The sequence below is a fragment of the Notechis scutatus genome, chromosome 1 (genome assembly GCF_049901735.1).
Source record: "Notechis scutatus isolate UNSWTSFEM ecotype Mainland chromosome 1, rNotScu1.2, whole genome shotgun sequence".
Classification (NCBI taxonomy): domain Eukaryota; kingdom Metazoa; phylum Chordata; class Lepidosauria; order Squamata; family Elapidae; genus Notechis; species Notechis scutatus.
Window position 1 is genome coordinate 110,209,537 of NC_142009.1, and position 22,374 is coordinate 110,231,910.

Below are 22,374 nucleotides of genomic sequence, written 5' to 3' on the forward strand. Positions count from 1 at the left end.
TCAATTTCATGCTCCTTTTTGTGTTCTATTCCATATCTTATACTATTCTACATTTTCTATATAGTTTTTCCCCTCTTTTAATTTTCTCAATTTTATTTTGATTATCTCATCTCAATTCAAATCATTATATTTATACTTTTGTCTGTCCTGTTTCAATTTCATATTATCTTTTCTCATTAAAAATTTTTTCTCCTGTAGTTACTAATTGGAGTATGACACCTTTATATCTTTTAATTACATCCATTCAACTCTTATTTAAACTTCAATATATACCTTAACGTTATGACCTTCAATATAATACATAATACATAACTTCCAATCGAATTCTGCTTGGTACATTCTTATAATACACACTATATTCTTTAAAAAAAAAGATCATAAATATATGTAATTATAAACCCTCATTCCATTCCAATTCAGTTCTATCATTAATAATCATTAAAATCTTAACATCTTTAACACTTCTTTTCAATTAAATATCATACTTCCTTAAAGACACATATAATCTCCATAATTAATTTTTCCCTTATTTCTCTTCACATATGTTTTGTAAATCATTGAATATTCATTTTATTACATTTATTTATTGACAAGCATTCCATTGAATTACGATAGCTATTTTATCAAACATTTTAATCATATATTGTTTCATATTTTCTAAAATTATTTCTGTTTCTAATATAACAATACTATCTTATGTACCTTTGCAGAATCCCTTTTTCCATTAAATTTTCACCCATTATCTCTAAATAGGCCCTGTTTCTCTATATTTTGTTTCTGTCCTTTATGACTTCTTTTCCTTTCTTCCCTCTCTTCTTCTCCCTCCCCTTTTTACCCCCTTGTCTCTCTACTTCTAATTCTCTCTTCTGCATTTCCCTCTTCTGTTGCTTTCTGATTTTATACTTATTTTTCACTCTATTTTTTTTGGAGTTGTTTTTCCCAATCTTAAACTTTCCATTCTCTTTCCCCCCCTTTCCTCCCCCCCCCATCTAAGATTACTTGTTCATTAAAGATGGCTTCTTCTTTGTCTCAATCTTCTTGTTCTGCAGGCATTTCTTGTTGTTTCTCATAATTCCAAATCTCCATTTCTAAAAACTGAAATACGAAACCAAAAGAACCTCTTCCTTCTTGTGCATCTTCTTTGTACTTTTTAAGTTCCATTTTCAGTTCTTCTAAAAGTGGAGCCATTTTAAACAGTTTTAAACAACCACCCGATTGATTTTAGTCATTCAAATACAATAACCAAAAATCCAGAAATCATCAAGTAATCCAAATAGTCCCAAGTTATTTATTCTTATTTCTTTTTTCACTTTCTCTTCCTGGGGTTTTTGATGCGATATTTCAGTTAAAAGGTATCTTTTGGAAGTCTTGTTGAGATTTTGCTGTAAGTTCTTTTTAATTCCAGGCAGTCTCCTCCCTTCCAGATCCTGCCCTTTTATTCTTTTTCTCTCCTTTCCTGTTTTCAAAAGCTTTTAATTATCCAGAAATCTTTATTATCTCTTTGACTTTTTATTTTCAGCATTAAATGCCTATTGATGTCAAAGTGGATTTTTTTTCCAATTTCTTGCTTAAGTCTCTTAGCTGTCAGTATAGGAAAAGGAGAAAAAAAACCCAAATCTTTTCCCTTTTCTCTCTCCTTCGCAGCTTAAAAATCTTCTTAGGGAACAATGTTATTGTTTTTTTTAAATAGTTTCAATTCCAGGATACCTTATTTGTTGCTTTTGCTGTTTGACCTGGTCAACCAAAACTTTCTCTTCTTATCTTCCTCCTGCACATTCTTTTCCGGTCGAGTTCTTCTTTGTGGTGGCCATTTCTGACCACTGCTACAACCGCCTTCGGGAAAGGGAGTAATGGCCAGCTGGGGAGGAGAGATGCGGCTCTCCTCAACCCTGCAGTCAGTCTTCCACTTCTTCACCACCTCTACGGGGTGGCTTAGCCCCGAAACCAGCCGGCTCGGGGCGCTCCAGCGGCGAGCACGGATCGAAGCCTCACAGAAATGAGGTTTCGGTCTGTCGCCGAAGAAGCTCAAACTGGAAGCCAACAAGGAGCACTCTTAATGTTTGCATGATTGTTTTTCTAGTGTACAATGAGTCATATCCTTATGTAGTTAGCATTAGAGTTTGAATCAGCAGAATTGTGCTCAAGGAGTATTCTAGTTGGGGAAAGATTGTTTTTCCCATTTCCCCCTTTGGACTGTGAGTTTGGGGGACCATCTGGGAAGGTGTGGCACCAAAGGATTTAGGAGGAATATGAATGACAAAAATCATTTCCTTCTTTCCCTGCCTCCAAGCAGGAGTGCAATGCATCACCATTTGTTCCATAGATTGAAAGTCTTCTTTAAACAGAGGATGGCACAGAACACACTTTTATTCTGACTTACCTGGTTGCACTAAGCCACTGCTCAAACCCCATGATTACTATTTGGACACTTTGCTGAATGAAACCTGCTTTAGTTTCTCTCTCTCTCTCTCTCTTAGGAAAAAGAAATGAAAATGTCATCCTTTCAATTCCTCTAATGCCATTAGTTTATGAGTCAATATACTGTAGCTGGAGTTCATTATCAAATGTTTTTAGACACTAAATACTTAAAAATCACGTTGAAAAGCCCTTATGGCACTTGCATATGGCTAAATATTTATTTATTTATTTATGTGATGTACATACCACCCATGTCATCTAGAGAAACTAGATGGAATTATCTAATAGCAATCTTGATTCCCACCCCCCTGCAAAAATGTATTTCTTCATTAGATTTGTATTTTGTTTTTGATTTAGATTTGTATTAGATTTGTATTTTGTCCTATATATTGTTTCTCTACATTGATAAATGTTGCTTCACTCTAATGTTCCTTCTGCCAAAATTGTTGCCATTGCAACAACAATAAGAAAATCAGCCCATTTTAAAGTTGAAATCATAGGTTTAATCAAAAGAAGTTCTGGGGAAGATTCTGCCTCTGTTTCAGGTTTGTGAGATACTTTAGAATAGATCTGGAAAACATGCCAGATGGGGCAGGCTGGGGAAGAGCTAGCAGAGCTCCTACTATCTGAATAGAAGTATTTTTATATAATATTGAATTGAAATGAAATGTTTACTTTAAACATACATACCGGGGGTTATTATCGTGTATTAAAATATGTTATTTATTTTTAACCCAAAGGATCCATTGGTAGTGAATCTTTCAAATCCTGGATCCCTGACTTCAGCCATGCTCCTGTTCCTTCATAGCATGAAAGATGCTGGGAAAGGTCCTCTTTCTCCTAAAATTTTGTTCAACCAGCTCTGCCAGAAGTAAGGACACTCTTCTATCAGTAGTAACTTCCATGTGGAAAGTATTTACCTATTTAAATTTAAAGTGATTTAATTAATATGTCTTACGGTATTTCAATTTAAATTTAAATTTAAAATTTAAAACAGTAAGCATTTGCATTTTGTTATGAGGACCCCCTTCCTAGGTATTAATAACCTACAATAAGTTTTAAACAAAAGCAAAAAAACAGACAATTTCTCTTTCCATAGCAACTGTTTAGTGTCTGGTACTGTTAATTTTTTTAGTGTTGCAGCTGTTGGACATTTTGCTAAGACAGATTGTGTGCATAACTACAGGCTCCTTTTTGTTTGTTTCCACTATTCTGAATATTAGGGATGCAGACTTTTGACTTATCTAGAGGCTTAGCGGCTCATCAAACATTTATATACTTTTAAGTAAAGTATTCTTTTACCTGTTGCAGCTGACAGAAATTGTGAAATTGGGTATTACGGTGATCATACTCCTGATTGTATAGATTTCTAAATTATGTGAAATGTTCACAGAAATAGAATGGGTTACTTTCCATCATTATTATAATTTTACTGCTTTAATATTGCTAAGTAAGAGTTTCCTTAGTAAATGAATAATCAGTAGGTGATTATTTAATGTTTATTCTGATATTACCATGTTTCTCCAACAATACGGCCTTCACCAATAGGAAAGCCCAGCATGATTTCTAGGCATGAGGTGAAATTAAGCCCCCAAAATTTAGGCCTATTTAATCCATGCGTTTCCCCGCCATTTCTCACATTGTTCGTTAAAACTACACGAGGTGAAGAGAAATGGGGGGGGAAGGGGAGGGAGAAAACTTGCCTTTAGGAGTGCCCTGCAGGTAGGCTAGGATAGAATACCCCAATCTACTATTGATAGAACATCAGCCGATAGAAGTTCTCCAAAGGCAGAGTCACCAGCCACTTCTATTGGCCGGTAAAAGCGGCCTTGGGGGCGAGCACCCATGCACACTCCTGTCAGGAGCACTCCGCGGGCAGCAATGCCTCGCCCTGAAGTGGATGGTGACTCTGCCTTTGGGAAGCTTCCATCGGCTGATAGAAACAGCTTCGTGGCAAGGGACTGCGTGTGGATGCTGGCCCCGATGCCGCTTCTATAGGCCAATAGAAGCGGCTGGTGACTCTGCCTTTGGGGAGCTTCCATCGGCTGATAGAAACGGCTTCGTGGCGAGGGGAGTGTGTGTGGGGCGCTCCTGTCAGGAGCACTCCGCGGGCAGCAACGCCTCGCCCTGAAGCGGCTGGTGACTCTGCCTTCGGGGAGCTTCCATCGGCTGATAGAAATGGTTTTGTGGCGAGGGGACTGCACGTGGGATCTCGCCCCGAGGCCGCTTCTACCAGCCAGTAGATTTCCTCCCCCATGCACACCCCCACCTAGAGCACCCCATGCGCACTCACCTTTGCACAACACCACTTCTACCGGCTGATAGAAGCAGCTGGTGACTCTGCCTTCAGGGAGCTTTCATCGGCCAATAGAAGCAGCCTTGTGGAGATCTGAGTGCGCTTGGGGCGCTCTAGGTTGGGGTGCGTATGGGGGAGGAAATTAAGTCACCCCCGAAAAGACGTCCTAGCCATTTTTTCGGGGCTCAAAAAAAAAAAAAAGACCTGGCCTTATTTTATGAGAAACACGGTATAAAATATGTTATTTATTTTTAACCCAAAGGATCCATTGGTAGTGAATCTCTGACTTCTTTCTCCACGAACCTGGAACTAAGAGAGAATAGACCAAGTAGTAGAATTTTTCCAATATTATTCTTTCTAGATTATTAGAGAGGGAGGATAAAAATATTTTGATAGGTCTACACTAATTCTCAATACTGTATCATCAGTCATGGCACCATCCAAATGTTCAACTCCAAGATTTTCCCAACCATCACCATTGCTATGAATTCTGGGAGTTGAAGTACTCACATGTTTCTGCCCAAGAGAGACATTTATCTCTTCTGAGATAAGGCTTAGAGTGGTTGACTCAGCTTTCCATCCTTCTGAGGTTGGTAAAATGAGGACCTGGATTGTTGGGAACAATACGCTGATATTATAAACTGCTCAGAAAGTGCTGTAAAGCACTATAGAGCAATATATAAATCTAAGTGCTGTTGCTATTGCTATCTCAGTTCCATCATTATCAAAAGGGTGTTTAGCAATTTTGATAATTACTTTTAGATCTGTAATTCCCTGCCAATCAAAATCCAGTTAGGACCTCCTTTGATATCTTTCCACTGGCAAGCACAAAATGATCTTATTAAGATGTCATATCAATTGCTGAAATAGAACTGCTAAGCTCAGGTTCTGCTTATGTGAAAAACACAAATGCAGTTATTTTTAAATTATGTTTTCTGGATTGTGAAATTGTTCAATAAATAACATCTAAAAGCAATTTTTCTGAAAGTAACAAAGTTCTTTTTCAAGCAAGTGTGTTCTAAAGCACATAGGCCAGGCCTTTTCAATATTCCGCTAGAACTACCATAGAATATGAGACTGATGTTAATAATAAATTAATCAGTTCAGGCTCTGACTGAGTAATTAGCAAGATTCTTTGTTTTTTTTATCATTGAAACTGGAGCCTGAGTTACAGCTGTAAATTTTAGGCTAGAGTAGATGACGTGTTATCATAAAATAAATAGTTTACAGGATTTTTTTCAGGAACAAGTGATAATCTATGGTTTAATAAAGGAATATCTCTTTTCATTCTTTTCGGTGTTCTACAATATCACTTTATTCTGAATTTTTTTTGTAATTTGTTTATCTCTTAGCCACACTAAAAAAATGTAGAACTTAATCTTTGTAGGGGAACAAATAGAAATGATTTTTTGCATTTAATTTTATTTGTAGTTAATGTTTACACAGCATATGCTGCATGTTTAAAAAGGAAATTGAATCACGGCATTACTATGCAACAGACAGGTTATCTAATAATCTACTTGATTTAAAATGAGTATACATTTTAAAATCAATATACAATAGAATGATCATATTCAGATAATTATGTTTTTCTAAAGTTGAGTATTAAGATAATAAACATGAATAAGTGTGGCATAGCTGTCTTAATCATCCTTCACTGCTTATGGCCATTAACAGTAATTCAACCTGTTCAGTTATTCATTCTCTAACGCCATACAACAGGTTGTATCATGTTGGCACTGGCTTCCATATGTCAAGTCATCTGGGAGTGGTCAGTTCAGTCAACCATTCCAGAATCTCCATTTTTGCTAGGGATTTTCCTGGAAGCATATTTTCAAGGGGAGAGGAATGCACATCTTTTAGTTGTCAAATCCAAACATATCAATGTGGACTACAGCTTCTGTTCCCCTGCTCCGCATATTTCCCATCTTATTTTAGTTTTCTCTCAAGGTTTATTAGAAAAAATCCTTTTCATTTTATCTAAAATGTATTTAAATTGTACTGGACATTATGATAATAATAGTAATAATAGTAATAACATGTAATAACAGATGTCTGCCATGTAACACCCCAAATTTAACAATTGTTGATAATAAAGACAAAAAAAGTCTGGATAACTTGATTTTAATGAGGGCAACATCAGGCTTGTGTTTGACCTTGAGGGGCCAGGGTGGGCGTGGCCAGGGTGGGTGTGGCCAGCTTGACATCACCTTGGGGTGCCTGTGGTGGCCTGAACACTCTGCCAGCGAAAACGGGCTCCCAAACTCCATTTTTTGCCTGCAACAGCCTCTTGCAACCCTCTGCCGGCGAAAATGGAGCTTGGGAGGGTTGGCCCTCCCTAGCTCCGTTTTTACTGGCAGAGGGTTGTGGGAGGCTGTTGCAGCCAAAAATGGAGCTCAGGAGCCTGATTTCACTGGCAGAGGCACTGAGGGCCCATCCTTCACTGTTTCCAGGGCAGCCCTGCAGGCCAGATCTAAGCAACCCGCAGGCCAGATCCGGCCCACAGGCTTTGAGTTTCACACCCCTGGGATAGTGGATGTTGTAGTACAGGAAACAGCAGAATAGGAGAGAAAGAACTGGAGAAAAATCACAAAATACAAAGACCTTCAAGTAGAAGTGGCAAAAGAAAGGAAAAGTAATAATAATAGGCACTTTGATAGTGCAATCCAAAAACAACTGGAGCACCAGTTGTACACCATTGGCATTGACAAATCATCATCAATCAAGAGTCCTGAAAATTTGGTAGACAGACAAGAAAATAAACAAATGGATCATTGATCTCTTCCCACTTATCATCTATCTCTTCCCACTTATGACTATAACCGTGTTGCTTGTATCTTTATAATTTATATTGTTTTATTTGTTTTCTTAGTATGTTTTGATTGCATATTAGTAATCTATGACTATTACTAAGTATTGTATCTTATGATTATTGATGAATGTATTTAATTTTTTCTTAGGTATACTGAGAGCATATGTAATAAAGACAAATTTCTTGTGTGTCCAATCACACTTGCCCAATAAAGAATTCTATTCTATTCTATTCTATTCTATTCTATTCTATTCTATTCTATTCTATTCTATTCTATTCTACAAATCAGGGTTCTTACTTCAGGCATAAATGACCAGGCTCTCGCGCTCTAATACTGGGAAAGATGGAAGGAAAAAAAAAGAAAAGAAAAGGATGACCTGTAAGAAGGTAGATGGACTTAGAGTGGTGATGTTGGAAGAGTTGAAAGATCAGGTTAGAAATAGATTGTTGTGCAGAAAAACCTAACTATTGTATATATTTATTGTGAGTTGAAAATGACTTGATGGCACACAATCAAATCTATTAAGGCAGAATAAAAATACAAAAAACTGAAAATAGTGAGAGAGCCAGAAATAAGAATTACTTTCCTCTCTTTCTCTCTTTTCTCCTTTCTTTCTTTTCCTGTTTGCTCAGTTGTTTTTAGAATTCTTTTCCATAGAACAAAAACTGCTGAACAAAAGGCTTGCAAAATATTTTTGAAAATTGGGCCAAAGGCTACGTGAAATTTGCACTGAGACTGTAGGTTAATACTCCTGGTCTCAATCGTTCCTAAAAGCAATGTCTCTGGGGATTATCAAGGATATGGTAGAACTTTTATAGAACTTGAGGAAATGTGATAGCTATTTCTTCTGTAGCATAGGACCTTCTTTGATTTCTGAAGTTTTGAAGCTGTGCTTGGAAACTGCCCCATTTTCTTCTCTGGATTCTTTTGTAAATATTATTTTCTCTCTTATAGTTATTAATATGTGAAGCTACCTAAGGTCTTTATTGAAAAGGTCCTCTCAGGGCAAATGACAAATGCAATTATTGTGTATAGGACAAGTTGCTGACATACATTAAAACTACTGTTCAGAACATCTTTCCTTAGGCAGCAAATAAAAATTGGCCTCCCTGAAATTTTATTGAAAACTCCACTAAGCTAGCAATATGTTCTTTCTTCTCATAGTCTGGGTTTTTTGGAAAGCACCCTTAAGCTCTGTTCTGTCAGTTGTAGCCTACACCAAATATAGAAAAGGACAGACAACAGTTATATGCATATGCCATGCTCCACTAGTCAGTGCAAAGAAAGGGCAACTTGGAAATTTGCTGGTGATGGGCAAGAGGAGAAATGGTGGGAGGCAGGGATGGGTCACTCATAGGGAAAGTGGTGTTGGTGTATATGCATTGGTTCCATGTTCCTGGCTCCTGGACTTGGCCCCCAAGATCCAGGGCTCTGAGCTTTTAGCTGTTGATGAATTGCAGTTTAGACTGTAATGAGCTCTCTCACACCCATGGATTAATAGTGAATGACAGAATAATAGAGTTGGAAGGGACCTTGGAGGTCTGGAGCTGACCTGACATGCCTTGCTAAAACTTGGCTTAGTATGGAAGGGAAAGACCCCTTGGAAATGTGCCCTGTTGGGTGTGTAACCCATGGACCCAAGCACAGGGGTGGTAGAATGGCTATTGTCATCCTTGAGTTTCTGGTAGCTTTTGCCTTGTTTCCCCACATAAGCAGACACCAGACCCTGCTGATTAGATGGGAGAGCTGTTACTCTACTGGCCTTTGTGCTGTGTGACAGTTTCCTAGTTGGCTGCTTGCTGTTTTAGAGGACTTAATTCTGCTCTCTTTAGGTGCAAAGCAGGGGAATGAATTGTCACCCTAGACCTGACCTAGAATTAGATCAGGTTTTTATTTGGTGTGATCTGTGATCTGAAGTCAACATTGCTATTCATCTTTATCAGGTCATTTTGAGTTCCCTGTACCTACTCCTCACTACAGGGAGTAAGACTTGTTTTTTTTTTTTGTTCCATTCAAAATGTGAAAGGAACAGAAAAAAACAAGTTTCTGATGTATGGTTTTGGCGATTACACAGAAGAGCTTCTAGAAAAAAGACAACAGTTTTGTAACTGTAGAGTAAGAGGTAAAGTTATAATTATACTTGCAAGTACTGTAAAGAAGATCAGAAACTTCTTCTTTGTATCCTTTTTCTTTTTCTATTTTTCTTTTACCTTTATCCCCTCTCCCCCTTGTTACGTTTTTGGGCTTATCTTTGATTTTTTTTCCTTTTCTTTTTCTCACTTCTTATTAGCTTGTATTAGTCTTTATATTCTTTTAAAAAACACTTTATAAAACTATGCTCCTCAAAAAAGACTTATTAACTTGGTCTTCCTCTAGGTCCTCGTATGATCTTAGGGTTTCACAGGGAATTTGGGGGTGTCATTGCCTGGAATAAGGGGGTGATGACAGTCTTAGATTACCTGCATCTGAGAAAACTATATATGCATCCAGAGCAGAGGTGGTATTCAGCAGGTTCTGACCAGTTCTGGAGAACCGGTTGCGGAAATTTGAGTAGTTTGCAGAACCGGCAAATACCACCTCTGACTGGAGATTTTACAGTATCCTTCCCCTGCCACGCCCACCAAGCTACACCCACAGAACCGGTAGTAAACAAATTTGAATCCCACCACTGATCCATAGAGTTCCTTAGTTTACTGGCAAACTCTGGGAGAGGAGGTGGTAGAAGAAACATGTAGAAGACAGCTAGAAGAGGACAAATCTGAGTTCAAATGAATATTTTTTAAATTAATTACTTAGGGTAATAACAACATTATATTTTTTAAATTTATTTATTTATTTATTTATTTGATTTGCCAATTGTTTACAAGATAATAAGTATAAATGTATACATAGTTGTGAATACATGAAATGGGTACATATAAGAAAAATAAAGAATAAGAGAAACAATAGGACAGGGACGGTAGGCACGTTGGTGCGCTTATGCACGCCCCTACAGGCCTCTTAGGAAAGGGGTGAGGTCAATAGTAGACAGTCTAAGGTTAAAGTTTTTGGGGTTTGGGGAAGAAACTACAGAGTCGGGGTAGAGTATTCCAGACATTGACCACTCTATTGCTGAAGTCGTATTTCCTGCAATCAAGTTTGGTGCGGTTTACTTTGAGTTTGTATCTATTGTGTGCTCTTGTGTTGTTATGGTTGAAGCTGAAGTATTCATTGACAGGTAGGACATTGCAATGTATGATTTTATATACCATGCTTAAGTCAGACCGAAGACGGGCGAATTCAAGGTTTTCTAGTTCTAGAATTTCAAGTCTGGTGGCATAAGGTATTCTACAACGAGTAGAGAGTGGAGAACTCTTCTTGTGAAATATTTCTGGACTTTCTCAATTGTGCTAATATCAGATACGTAATGTGGGTTCCAGACTGATGAACTGTATTCGAGTATTGGTCTAGCAAATGTTTTGTATGCTCTGGTTAGTAGTGTGATATTACCAGAGAAAAAGCTACGTAGGATTAGGTTAACAACTCTTAATGCCTTTTTGGCTATGTAGTTGCAGTGGGCTCTAGCACTTAGATCATTAGAGGTGAGTATTCCAAGGTCCTTTACAGAGCATGGGTCATCAACAAGATCTTGACTATTCAGCTTGTATTTTATTTTCTGATTTTTTTGCCAATATGTAAGACAGAGCATTTATTTGTTGAGATTTGAAGTTGCCATTTGTTTGACCATTCTGATACATAGTCAAGATCTTTTTGTAGGGTAGCAGTATTGTCTGTGGTATTGAACAGCTTTACATCATCAGCGAAGAGAACACAATTGCTCTTAATATGATCACAGAGGTCGTTTATGTAGAGTATGAAGAGAGTTGGTCCTAGAACACTGCCTTGGGGAACACCACTATTGACAGGTACTGGATTTGATAGGACGCTCCCGATTTTGACCATTTGTTGTCTGTTTGACAGGAATGCTTCTATCCAGTTATTCAGTTGTCCAGAGATACCATAGGATTTTATTTTTAGGAGTAGTTTGTCGTGTACCACTGAATCAGAGGCTTTACAGAAGTCTATGTAGATTGCGTCTATTGCTTTGCCCTGGTCGAGTTGTGTCATCCATATGTTTTTGCAGTGTAAGAGTTGCAGATTACAGGATAGTTTTTTTCTGAAACCAAATTGTTTATTGGAGAGTAGGTTATTTGTCTCTAAGTGGAGGATGATGGATTGGTTAATAATTGATTCCATGACTTTACAGGTGCGCAGCATAAGGAGATTGGCCTGTAATTTTCAACTAGGCTTGGGTCTCCCTTTTTGAAGATGGGGATGACTGTGGCTTGTGACCATAGGTTAGGCAAGGAGCTGGTTCTGAAAGATTTTCAAAGATTATGCTTAGAGGTTTGGCTATGACAGTGGATAGCTTTCTTAAGAAGTAGGCACATGTTCCATCCGGTCCAATAGATAGAGATGGTTTTTGATTGCGTAGTGCTTTTTCAACATTGTCTTCTGTGAAATCGATATGTATTAGATCATTGTTGTTATCTGTAGTATGCTAGGAAATACTGGGCATGATCCATTGCTGTTTACAAATACTGAGCGAAGAATGTGTTAAAGAGGTTGGCTTTAATGGTGTCGTCGTTGCAGTCTTTACCATCAGGTCCTATCAAGGGAGGATGGACCTTGAGTCTTTTAGTTTGTTGTTTACAAAATTGTAAACAGCACGGGTGGAATTGGTGCTTAGAAGGTTTTCCTCTTGTTTAATGTGATAATTGGTGCATTCGGTCTTTATCTGGTGGCATAAATTTTTGTATCGGTTTTTGAAATTGGCAACGTGACCAGATTTGTTTTTCCGCCAGAGTGATCTCTTTTTGGATTGAAGTTTCCTTATTGATATGGGTAATCTGCTTTTTTGTTTTGTTTTGGGAGTTGTTGTTGGTACATATAGTTTGATGACTCTTTTGACTTCAAGTAAAAATATGTTGTAATGGTCTTCAACAGTATTGCATCCAGTGAATAGAGATTGCCAATCAAGGGATGAGAGATCGTTATGTATAAGATCATAGTTGCCTTTTTGAAGTTACAATTGGGGATTACATCATTGTGGTGATTTTTGTGTGGACGTATGTTGAGACAAAAGTCAATCATATTGTGGTCACTACTGGAAAAGGGTTCTTTAGTTTGTATTCCGTGAAATTAAATTCAAACTATTGCAGAAGATGAGATCGAGGCAGTTGTTTAGTCTAGTGTTGTTGGTTACTAGTTGTTCCAGTCCCAGATTTGTTATCCAGGCTGGATGGAACAAACTATGTTTCATGGTCAATGAAATGTAGTTTACTTCTACGTAGAGAAGGTTTGTGGGACATTATAGCAAACCCACCAGATGTGAGTAGCTGGGATCCTGCTAATGATGATGATAACGAAAAGTTACAAGACTTTAAACTGAAAAATGAGCAGGCTTTATGCATCATAGGACTGACTCTTTGTGATCAGCAGCTTGTCCATATTCGTGGAGAAGAAAATGCTGCAAACTGCTGGGAGAACCTCAGGAAGATTTATGTTCGGGACAGTGTAGGAGCACATATAAATCTTACACGGAAGCTTTTTCGAACGCATCTTCAGAGGAATGGAGATATGTTAGTTCATTTAAACTGTATGAAGAGCATTTTTCAAGATTTGCAAGAAAAAGAGCTTATATTTAATGAACTGCAACAAGTCTACATAATATTATCTTCATTAGATCAAAGCTATGATGACTATGTGACTTCGTTGGAAGTATTGCCAAAAGAAAGCCTCTCATTAACCGAGATTACAGGCAGGCTACTAGAAGAAGCCAGAAGAAGGCGTGAGCGTGACGAGCTGAGAGAAGATAAAAAGAAGAGAAATTATCTTCAAAGCTTGAAAGAAACCAGATAAGAAAAGTAAAGCACCTGGAAGAAGAGAATTTATCTTCGACGGCATACACAATTAAAAAGTGTTTTAATTGTGGAGGCAGAGGACATTTGGCAAGATTCTGCAAAAAGAGAAAAGCCAGAATATAAAAAGCCAAAGAAAGCATTTGAACTAGCCACGTTTAGCAACTCTGATGTGAAGAATAATTTATGGGTGGTTGACAGTGGCGCATCCCACTGCATCACAAGAGATAAGACAAAATTTATAAAAATGTCTACAAGTTCTCAACATATATCACTTGCTAACGGCTGGAACCTGAAAGCGAAAGGTCAAGGTTTTGCACGCTGTCCGTACATAAACCAGGATATAAAAATGTTGTATGTACCGCAACTAAAGTTTAATTTGCTTTCAGTAAGGGTATTAGATAAATTAGGTTATGTAATTACTTTTAAGGATAATAATTGCATAATTGAAAAAGATAACAAAAGGGTAACTGCAGCTTTAAATGGAACATTATATGTCTTAGATAATAGTAAGAAAGGGGAGGCTCAAACTGTATTTAATAATATAAAGCCTCATGATGAATGTATCCATTTATTGCATAGACGTTTGGGGCATGTAAATTTTAAAATGCTAAAACGAACAGTTGAGTTATCTGAAGGAATAAGGTTAAAACCTTGTGATAAATATTTGCGTTGTAATGTTTGCTGTGAAGATAAGAGCAAAGTATTGCCTGCAAATAGACTAAATGGTTTCAAAACAAAAGAACCTTTAGAAGTAGTATTTGCAGACATAATAGGTCCTAAGAAACCCAGTATGGGGGTGCTAGATATATACTGAGCATTATGGACCATTATTCTAGATATGGGTTTTGCTATTTAATGAAAAGCAAAACTGAAACATATCAACATTTTTTCAATTGGCTAAGGTTTGCTGAAAGAAAGTCTAAAAGGCAAATGATAACCCTGGTGACAGATAATGGCACGAATTTATTAATAACAAATTCCAGAACAGACTAAAAAGTAGCTGGAATAGAGCATAAGAAGTCTGCTCCATACAGGCCAGAACATAACGCTTTTATTGAAAGAAGAGGCCAAACACTACAGGCAATGGTTAGAACAATGTTAAATGATTCTGGGTTACCTGATTCTTTGTGGGGAGGCTACAATGTGTGCTAATAACATATTGAACAACGTTGTTAATACAACAACAGGTGAAATACCATTCACCAGATGGCATGGCAGGAAACCTGATCTAAGTTACCTGCACACATTTGGTGCACCAGCATGGGTGCATATTCCTGCACAACTCAGAAAAAAGGGCAACATAGAGCTAAAGATTTTCTTCGTTGGTTATCAGGCAAACCATAGGGCATATAGATTTTGGGAGAAAGGCACATCTAAAGTGTTATGTAGTGCTAGTGCCCAATTTCTAGAACATGAAGGATGGGAGAAATTAGAACAGGATGCCAATAAAGATGTAATTATTGAATCCTATAGAAATCCCATTAGTTATCCCTGTAACTTTAAAAATAAAGTAAAGAGACAAATACAGGATGAAATAGTGCCCATAAAGGAAGAAACAGATTCAATAGCTGAACAGGATGAGGAAGATGAACAGGTAGTAGTTCAACAAAGTCCTCCTGTAAGCCCTGTAATTCCCAGAAGAACTACACGTGTATCTAAACCGCCTGATAGGTACCAGGCTAACACAGTGTGCCAGATTAATCAAGTTCCTAATTCTGTAGAAGAAATTAAAAAGTATCCTACTAAGGAAAAAGAAAGATGGTATGCAGCAATGAATAAGGAACTGAATTCATTAAGAGATATGAAGGTGTATGAAAATGCCAAATTACCTGTAGGAAAGAAATCCATTAGCTGCAAATGGATATTTAAGGTAAAAATAGATAAAGATGGTAATTTAATCCATAAGGCAAGGTTAGTAGCCCAAGGTTTTAGGCAGAATGCTAATGACTACGATGAGGTGTTTGCACCTAGTCTTAAGGCAGCAACCTTGAGAGCAGCTTTAGTGTGGGCAGCTAGTAAAAACTATATAGTTAACCATCTAGATGTGGAAACTGCTTACTTGCACGCCCCATTAAAACATATTATTTATATGAAAAAACCTGTTGGTATTAAAAGTGAAAATAAGGATAATAATGATTGTTGGTTGTTAAAGAAAAGTCTCTATGGTCTTAAACAATCAGGCTATGAATGGAACCAGTATATTGTAAAGGAACTAGACAATATAGGATTTAAAGCTGGTTTAGCTGATCCATGTCTGTTTAAGAGGGAGACAAATGGGAAAGTATCATTATTATTACTATTCACAGATGATATTGCATTGATAACTGAAACTAATGATGAAGCAAATAAAATAATAGCATCATTAGGAAAGAGAATAAAGATCAAGCAATTAGGGGAGATAAAGAAGTATCTCGGTTTGAATATAAAGAAAACACGGAAAGGTTTTAAAATATCTCAGGAAGATAAGATAAGCAAATTGCTAAAAGATTACAAGATGGAGCTTTGTAAGCCGGCTAAGACTCCAATGAGTCAGGAGTTTAGCAACACTGATGTACAAAGCCCTGAGTTTGACAAGGTGATTTATCAATCTTTAATTGGTAGTTTGAGTTATATTAGTAATTGGTCTAGACCAGATATTTCATACTGCGTGAATCAGTTGGCTAGATTCAATTCTGCACCATGTGAAAGACACTGGATTGCAGCTAAGAGGATATTAAGATATCTTAAAAGACAATGAATTATTCATTGTATTTAGAACCAAAGGGTGATTTAATTCTGTGTGCTTATGCAGATGCTAGCTTTGCATCAGAAAGAGACACTAGAAAGTCGACTTCAGGAACAGCCATAATGCTGGGTAATACATTAATAGGCTGGAAGTCAATAAGACAACAGCATATAAGTTTGTCTACTATGGAGGCAGAATTCTCCTGTTTATCATTGTTATGTACAGAGTTAATAATGTATAAACAAATGTTAATTGATATAGGTATAACTGTAGATTATCCTATAATTATACATGAAGATAATCAGGCAGCAATTCAAATGGCCACAAATATTGGAGTAAAAACAAGAAGCAAGCATACAGATCTAAGATACCTAAACGTGAGACAATCTGTAAGAAGTAAGATGATTCAGCTAGAGTACTGTATGTCGGAGGACAATTTAGCTGATAATTTTACTAAAGCCCAAGGTGCCAGTAAGCACCAGGAGAGTTGTGAAAAATATGGAATAAGATTGTAAGGTATTATATATTTATTTCACCCAAAAGGGGAGTATGTTAGGTATAACATTGATACCAAATATGGTTTGGGTGAATAAATATATAAAACTTAGATATCATGGTTTAAGTGCTTATCACTTTAAGCACAATGCAGCAGGCAATTAGCCGATTAAGGGTGCGGTTAGAAGTTACAATATAAGGAAGCATTAGAAGCTGGAAAGCTAACTGGCTGTTACTGTGAGTTACTGTGAACTGTAGCTGGCTGTAACTGTGTGCTGCTGTGACTAACTGTGATTACTGACTGTGAGTGCCTGTGACTGAAATGTTATTGTTTGCTACTGTTTGCTGATTACTGCGTAATTCTACTGAATATCCAGCGTTTGTTTCTCTGGAGAGTGAAACCGGAGGAGGAGAAGATATCTTTATCGGCTGATAAAGATATTGCAAGGACTCTTAACTTGGACTATACTAGTGAGTCTTACTGGATGGAAATACTGTGAATGACTTAATGGACTGAATGACAATGCTTAAACTCTAACTGGATTAAAAACTATTTAAACTACAAACAGTGTTTGTGTTCAGTGTGTGTATACTCTGGGGCCCTTCCGCTCTCCTTTGGCTTCCTGGCTTGACTACTGCTGCAATACTCTGCTAGGGGTTAATTCCCAAACCCTAACAATAGCATTGTAGAAGGTTGTGTGTATGATTTCAGTTGTACAATCATTTAGGGTCCAGTCAATATGAGGTAGATTGAAATCACCAAGAAAGATAAAAGGGTATGGGCAGGATGCAGCCCATGTTAGTAATGTATTTAGCTTGTTTACATGTTCGATGTCATAATCAGGTGAGTTATTTAGGGTGATAACAGCAACAAAACACGGTTATTTTTCTTCTCGTATAACCATAGATGACTAGTTGGCAGCCATATTTAGGGTGACAGTCTGTCTGAGAAAGGAAGAATTGGGGAACATTTTAATTTTAATTTTGTCATGTCTTTGTTCTATACTACGTTTTTGAATTGGTTTTGATCATCCTGTGTTAGCCTTCCAGAGTCACAGTTTGTGAGTTGGATGGTCATAAAAATTGATTGAATAGCAACATCCATTCTTCCAATAAGAAAGCGGCCTTCCTTTTCCAGGAAGAATTTAAAAAACGATGTTGCATTTAGGATTGTAATATTAAAATGTGACTGATCTTTCCAGTTTCACAGATAAGCTCAAAAGCTTTACTAGCACTTCCCTGACATATACCTTCATCAATCTAAAAAAATAAAAATAAATCTCAACTTTCCTGCCTGGTCACCTTGTAGTATTCTTTATCACAAGTGACTCGGTGAAATGATAAGTATCATATTTTCATCTTCCAGTTTTGTTTATAGAAATGCAATGATTGGGCTAGCAGCTAAATTAAACAGTTGGGCTCTTTGATGCACTGCTTCCCAGCCATCAGAATGGTTGAGTCAATGCCTGTCTTAAAAAATCAGAGTGATTCTGTTGATTTGTGAGAACAAAATGAAAATAAAAACCACACATTCATAGCATGGTATCAATTTGATTAGATCTTATCTAGGACAATATACGCTAAAATACTCTGTAATTTTTTTGGCAAGATGCTTGGGCAGTGTGAGAAGTTTTGAGGAAGCTGGGAAAGAGATGGGGGAACTTAAATCAAAATAAAAAATGGGAAAGAAGTTCATTAATAGATGGCAACTCAGGCTGGGTTAAAGAATGCCCAGAAGATGAAATTCAGAACATTCAGAGATTTTGCCTTGATGAACTCCTTAGTAAAAGAAAGCTGGAAGTTCCTATTGCAATTTCCAAGATTCTATAACTTACAGCTAATTCTTGTGCAGATAGTCCTCAATTTACAATCACAATTGAGCCCAAAATTTATGTTGCTCAGTGAATCTAGTTTCCGCATGGACTTCGCTTTTGGAAGATCGCAAAAGGGGATCATATGACCCCAGGACATTGCAACCATCATAAATGTGAGTCGGCAGTCAAGCATCCAGATGTAAATAACGTGACCATGGGGATGCTGAAATGATCGTAAGTGTGAAAAAATGGTCACAAGTTGCTTTTTTCAAGTTGCTGTTGTAACTTTGAATGGTCACTAAGCAAACTGTTGTAAGTTGAGGACTACTTGTATTAAAGGTCCGCGGTTGAATGGTTTTGCTTTGTGGATTATGACCTGCAGCATGGGGCTTAACAGGTAGTTGGTGGCCCACCCAAGTAACCCTTCTGGCAGAAAATTCTGCAAAAATTACCACAATCACATAGCAGATGACCTGATGTATAATTATGGTATGACAACCCTGAGATAAACTGGGCTGCAAGGGAGTGACTGGCCAAAGTAACCTTCCATGGTGGAGAATTGATAAGAACCTGGTCTTCCCTATGCCAGTAGAACACCTTATTCTATGTTGCTTACATTCATGGTGGTCCAGCTGGAAGAGAATAATCTGCCATTTTTGTCACACATTAAGACTTGTCATCTTTCAACCAGATTTCACATTTAGAGTCTTTTTGGAAACTAAAGGTACTTTCCATGTTTTGTCCATCTCTCTCACACTTTGATCTGTGTTTCTCACCCTCTTTCTGAATATTGTTTTTCTCTCTGCCCCTCACAGCATCATTGTTCTTGAACATATGTTTGCATGTACATGTTAAACCTCTACTTTTAAGCCTTATAACTCCTTCTCCAGAGACTGTCCATTTTCCCCTCTGCAGGGCCCCTCGGTTTAAAGGATTTCAACAACAGGACAGCCAGGAGGTGCTCCACTACTTGTTGGATGCAATGAGAATAGAAGAAACAAAGGTGACGTGTTTATTTTTGATAAAAGCACCAGTTTGACTCAAATTATTTCTTTTTTTTTTTAAAGTGCTATTTTATGCTATATACTAAGAAAATGATTTGCTTTGATCTGCATCTTTAAGATGTATTGCAGGTCTTCAGTGTAGTACTGATGATGACTATGACACTGTTTTGGTGTAGTAGTCAATTCTTCCATTTATTAATTTTAAATGTTTATTAATTGAATACTGTCTGATTGCTATGTGAATTTGTTTTGCAAATCAAACTTAAATTTATTGAATACTGTCTGATTGCTATGTGAATTTGTTTTGCAAATCAAACTTAAATTTGCTCTCATATTTTACTGTGTTTAGAGATTCACTCAAAGTTCTTCTGTTCTATGCTGTTGTTTTTACATTGTAATATAATACATATTATAATAATGTAATAAAAACATTTATTGATGGTAGGTAATTTCTAAACTATTCTGTGTCCAATTTCTTTTATGTATACTTATAAAAGAATTATAAGCAGCCTGACTGATTTCCTGAATGAATGTCCCTATGCAGTGTACCTGTCAATCACATTTTAAAATATTTATTTAAAATGGGAGTTTATAAAGCACGACTATAGCAGTTGTATCTTTGACTTTGCTAACTCATTTGCTAAATGTCAAAGTGCCTATCTGCACTATTTTCCCAGTCCTCCTCCCCTCCTATCTTTTAAATTCGAGGCTTTAAAGCAGCAGCTTCTAAAACAGAAGCAGTAATAATTTCAACCAGAAATTTTTTTCTCTCTAGTTCTGCAGTCTAGCTGTGAATTTCTGTTGCTTTTTTTATTTGAAAGAATACATTGAATCTAAGCTGTCTGAATAATACAGTATATGATCTATGACAGAGCTCAGGCCATATCCGGCCCTTTGGCTGTTCCTGCATGGCCTGCAAGGGTGGCTTTTATTTTGAAGGTGACTGCTATTTATTTTCATTTAGTTTAGTTTACATAATGTGTCTATATGAATGCTTACGCTCTATTGGTTTGGCCTCTCATGTGACCCTTTGGGAAAATAATTGCCCACCCCTGATCTATGATATTTTCTTTCCTTACAAACCCTTAAACAGTGGTGCTTTGATTACTATCCTATAGAGATTTCCCGCCCCCTCTGAATATGGACAGAAGTATGCCTTATTCAATTGGTGGCTATTGAACCACTGGAGTTTTTCTACTGGTTGAATGGAGTAGATTGCTATTCATCCTACCCTTTATGTTCCCTCAACTTCTCTTCCAAAGATTTGAGGGGGAGAACTTACTAGAATAGTGTTGGAACCTGGAAAGAGATAGGACAATGATTAAAATGCCTCTTCTGTCCTAACCCTCAGTGGTAGAATAAAACTCTGAATCTCTTCTATTGAACATAACTGAACTTATTAATTTAGTTATTTTGATATTACCCAGGATCTTTAATTTCATACTGGCTATATAAGTGTGGTAGTACATTACATTGGACTGCTTTTGACTCTAGCATCTAAACTCCACAATCAATAATAAAAATGTGGCCTGGAATGCTAATGGATGCCTGACAATCTGATGAAGTGATACCACTTTTTGTGCCAGTTATATTAGATGCCCATCAACTTGTAGAATACTATTTAGAATGCTGCTTTTATGCCATTAAAGATCACAGATAGTCCTTAATCATGCTTGAATAATCTAGATCAGGTGATCTAAATTACCGATATCAGTTCAATTATGTATATCCCATTCTGCTATTCTGTCATGCTATATTCATCCGTTAAAATCGCTGGATTGTCAAATATAAGATGGTTCTTATTTATCAATGTTTTGTGTTATATAGCTTAATTATAAACTTTTGAAGCTTCACAAATTATATATTTAATTTGAGCAGAAATTCCACTTTCCCCATTCCACTTTCCACAGCCTCAAATTCTGTATACTTTCTTCATCACAATGAGCACTGTTTTAAATGTGTTTGGGGCTGATAATTTCATTTGCAAGATCATATATAAAGGTGAGAGTCTGAAAGAGGGAGATAACTATCTTGATTTTAGCCCATTGTGAAATTATATAGTAGGAAAAATTGTAATTCCCAAAAGAGCACTATCTGATACTGCATTAGTAGAGATAAATCAAAATGATCCTATCATCCCTTTTCATCATTGCCCAAAATCCCACATTCCCTTCTTCCTTTCCCTTTAAGGAGCACAAATGTTGAGCCTGCATCAACAATTAAACCCATATTTCACTGTAAAGGAGCAATATAGCAAATGGGAGATTTTATTACCTCAGGCTTCATAGCAAGGGGCATTACTAATAAAAGCTGTTGCGCTCCCCTCCCTCCCCTCCCACTTTTCAGGTTTCTATATGATCATGGCAAACGGAGAATGTCAGAATCTGGACCATCTTGTGAGCAGTGACAGTTGTGCCAGCCTGAACAAACCTGAGTAACATTGTCTGTCATGGGAATACTACAGCTGCTAATTGTACTATTGTTAGAGAGTGTCACTATGGTGACTTTTTTTTTTTTTAATTGAAGAAAGCCTCCAGCAGTCTGTCTGCCACCAGAATCCTTTAAAACCGATTAGAACGACTAAGCACTCTGTTCTCGTGTCTCTCTTAAACATGGTTCCTATAAGGATTCACTTTGGGTCAGCTTTTGTTTACTTTATGGTTCTATATTATCCCATCTTTCCGAGCTATCTATATTTCTGCACGACTAATTGAAAAAAAAGTATTTTTGTAAACTTGTGGAGTTTTTTAAAAATAAGAACTGTTTTCAATAATAAACAACCATTAGAAATAATAAGCACTTAAATTAAATTTTCTTATTTTAGAGCCACAGCGTGATCTGTGGTTACCTAATCTGAAGCTGTGAGACAGTTATCTTAGTGATATGTCTTGTTGATGGACTTGTAC

At 37.0% G+C, this 22,374-nt stretch overlaps 1 protein-coding gene across 1 annotated transcript in view; it reads left to right on the plus strand.

Moving 5' to 3' along the window:
• The window catches only part of USP45 (ubiquitin specific peptidase 45), a 79,797-nt gene that overhangs the window by 31,901 nt on the left and 25,522 nt on the right, over window positions 1–22,374 (plus strand). The window contains exons 8-9 of the mRNA XM_087942966.1: window positions 3,159–3,289; window positions 19,380–19,467. Coding sequence (XP_087799092.1) covers window positions 3,159–3,289; window positions 19,380–19,467 — 219 coding nt within the window. The remainder of the gene's footprint in view (window positions 1–3,158; window positions 3,290–19,379; window positions 19,468–22,374) is intronic.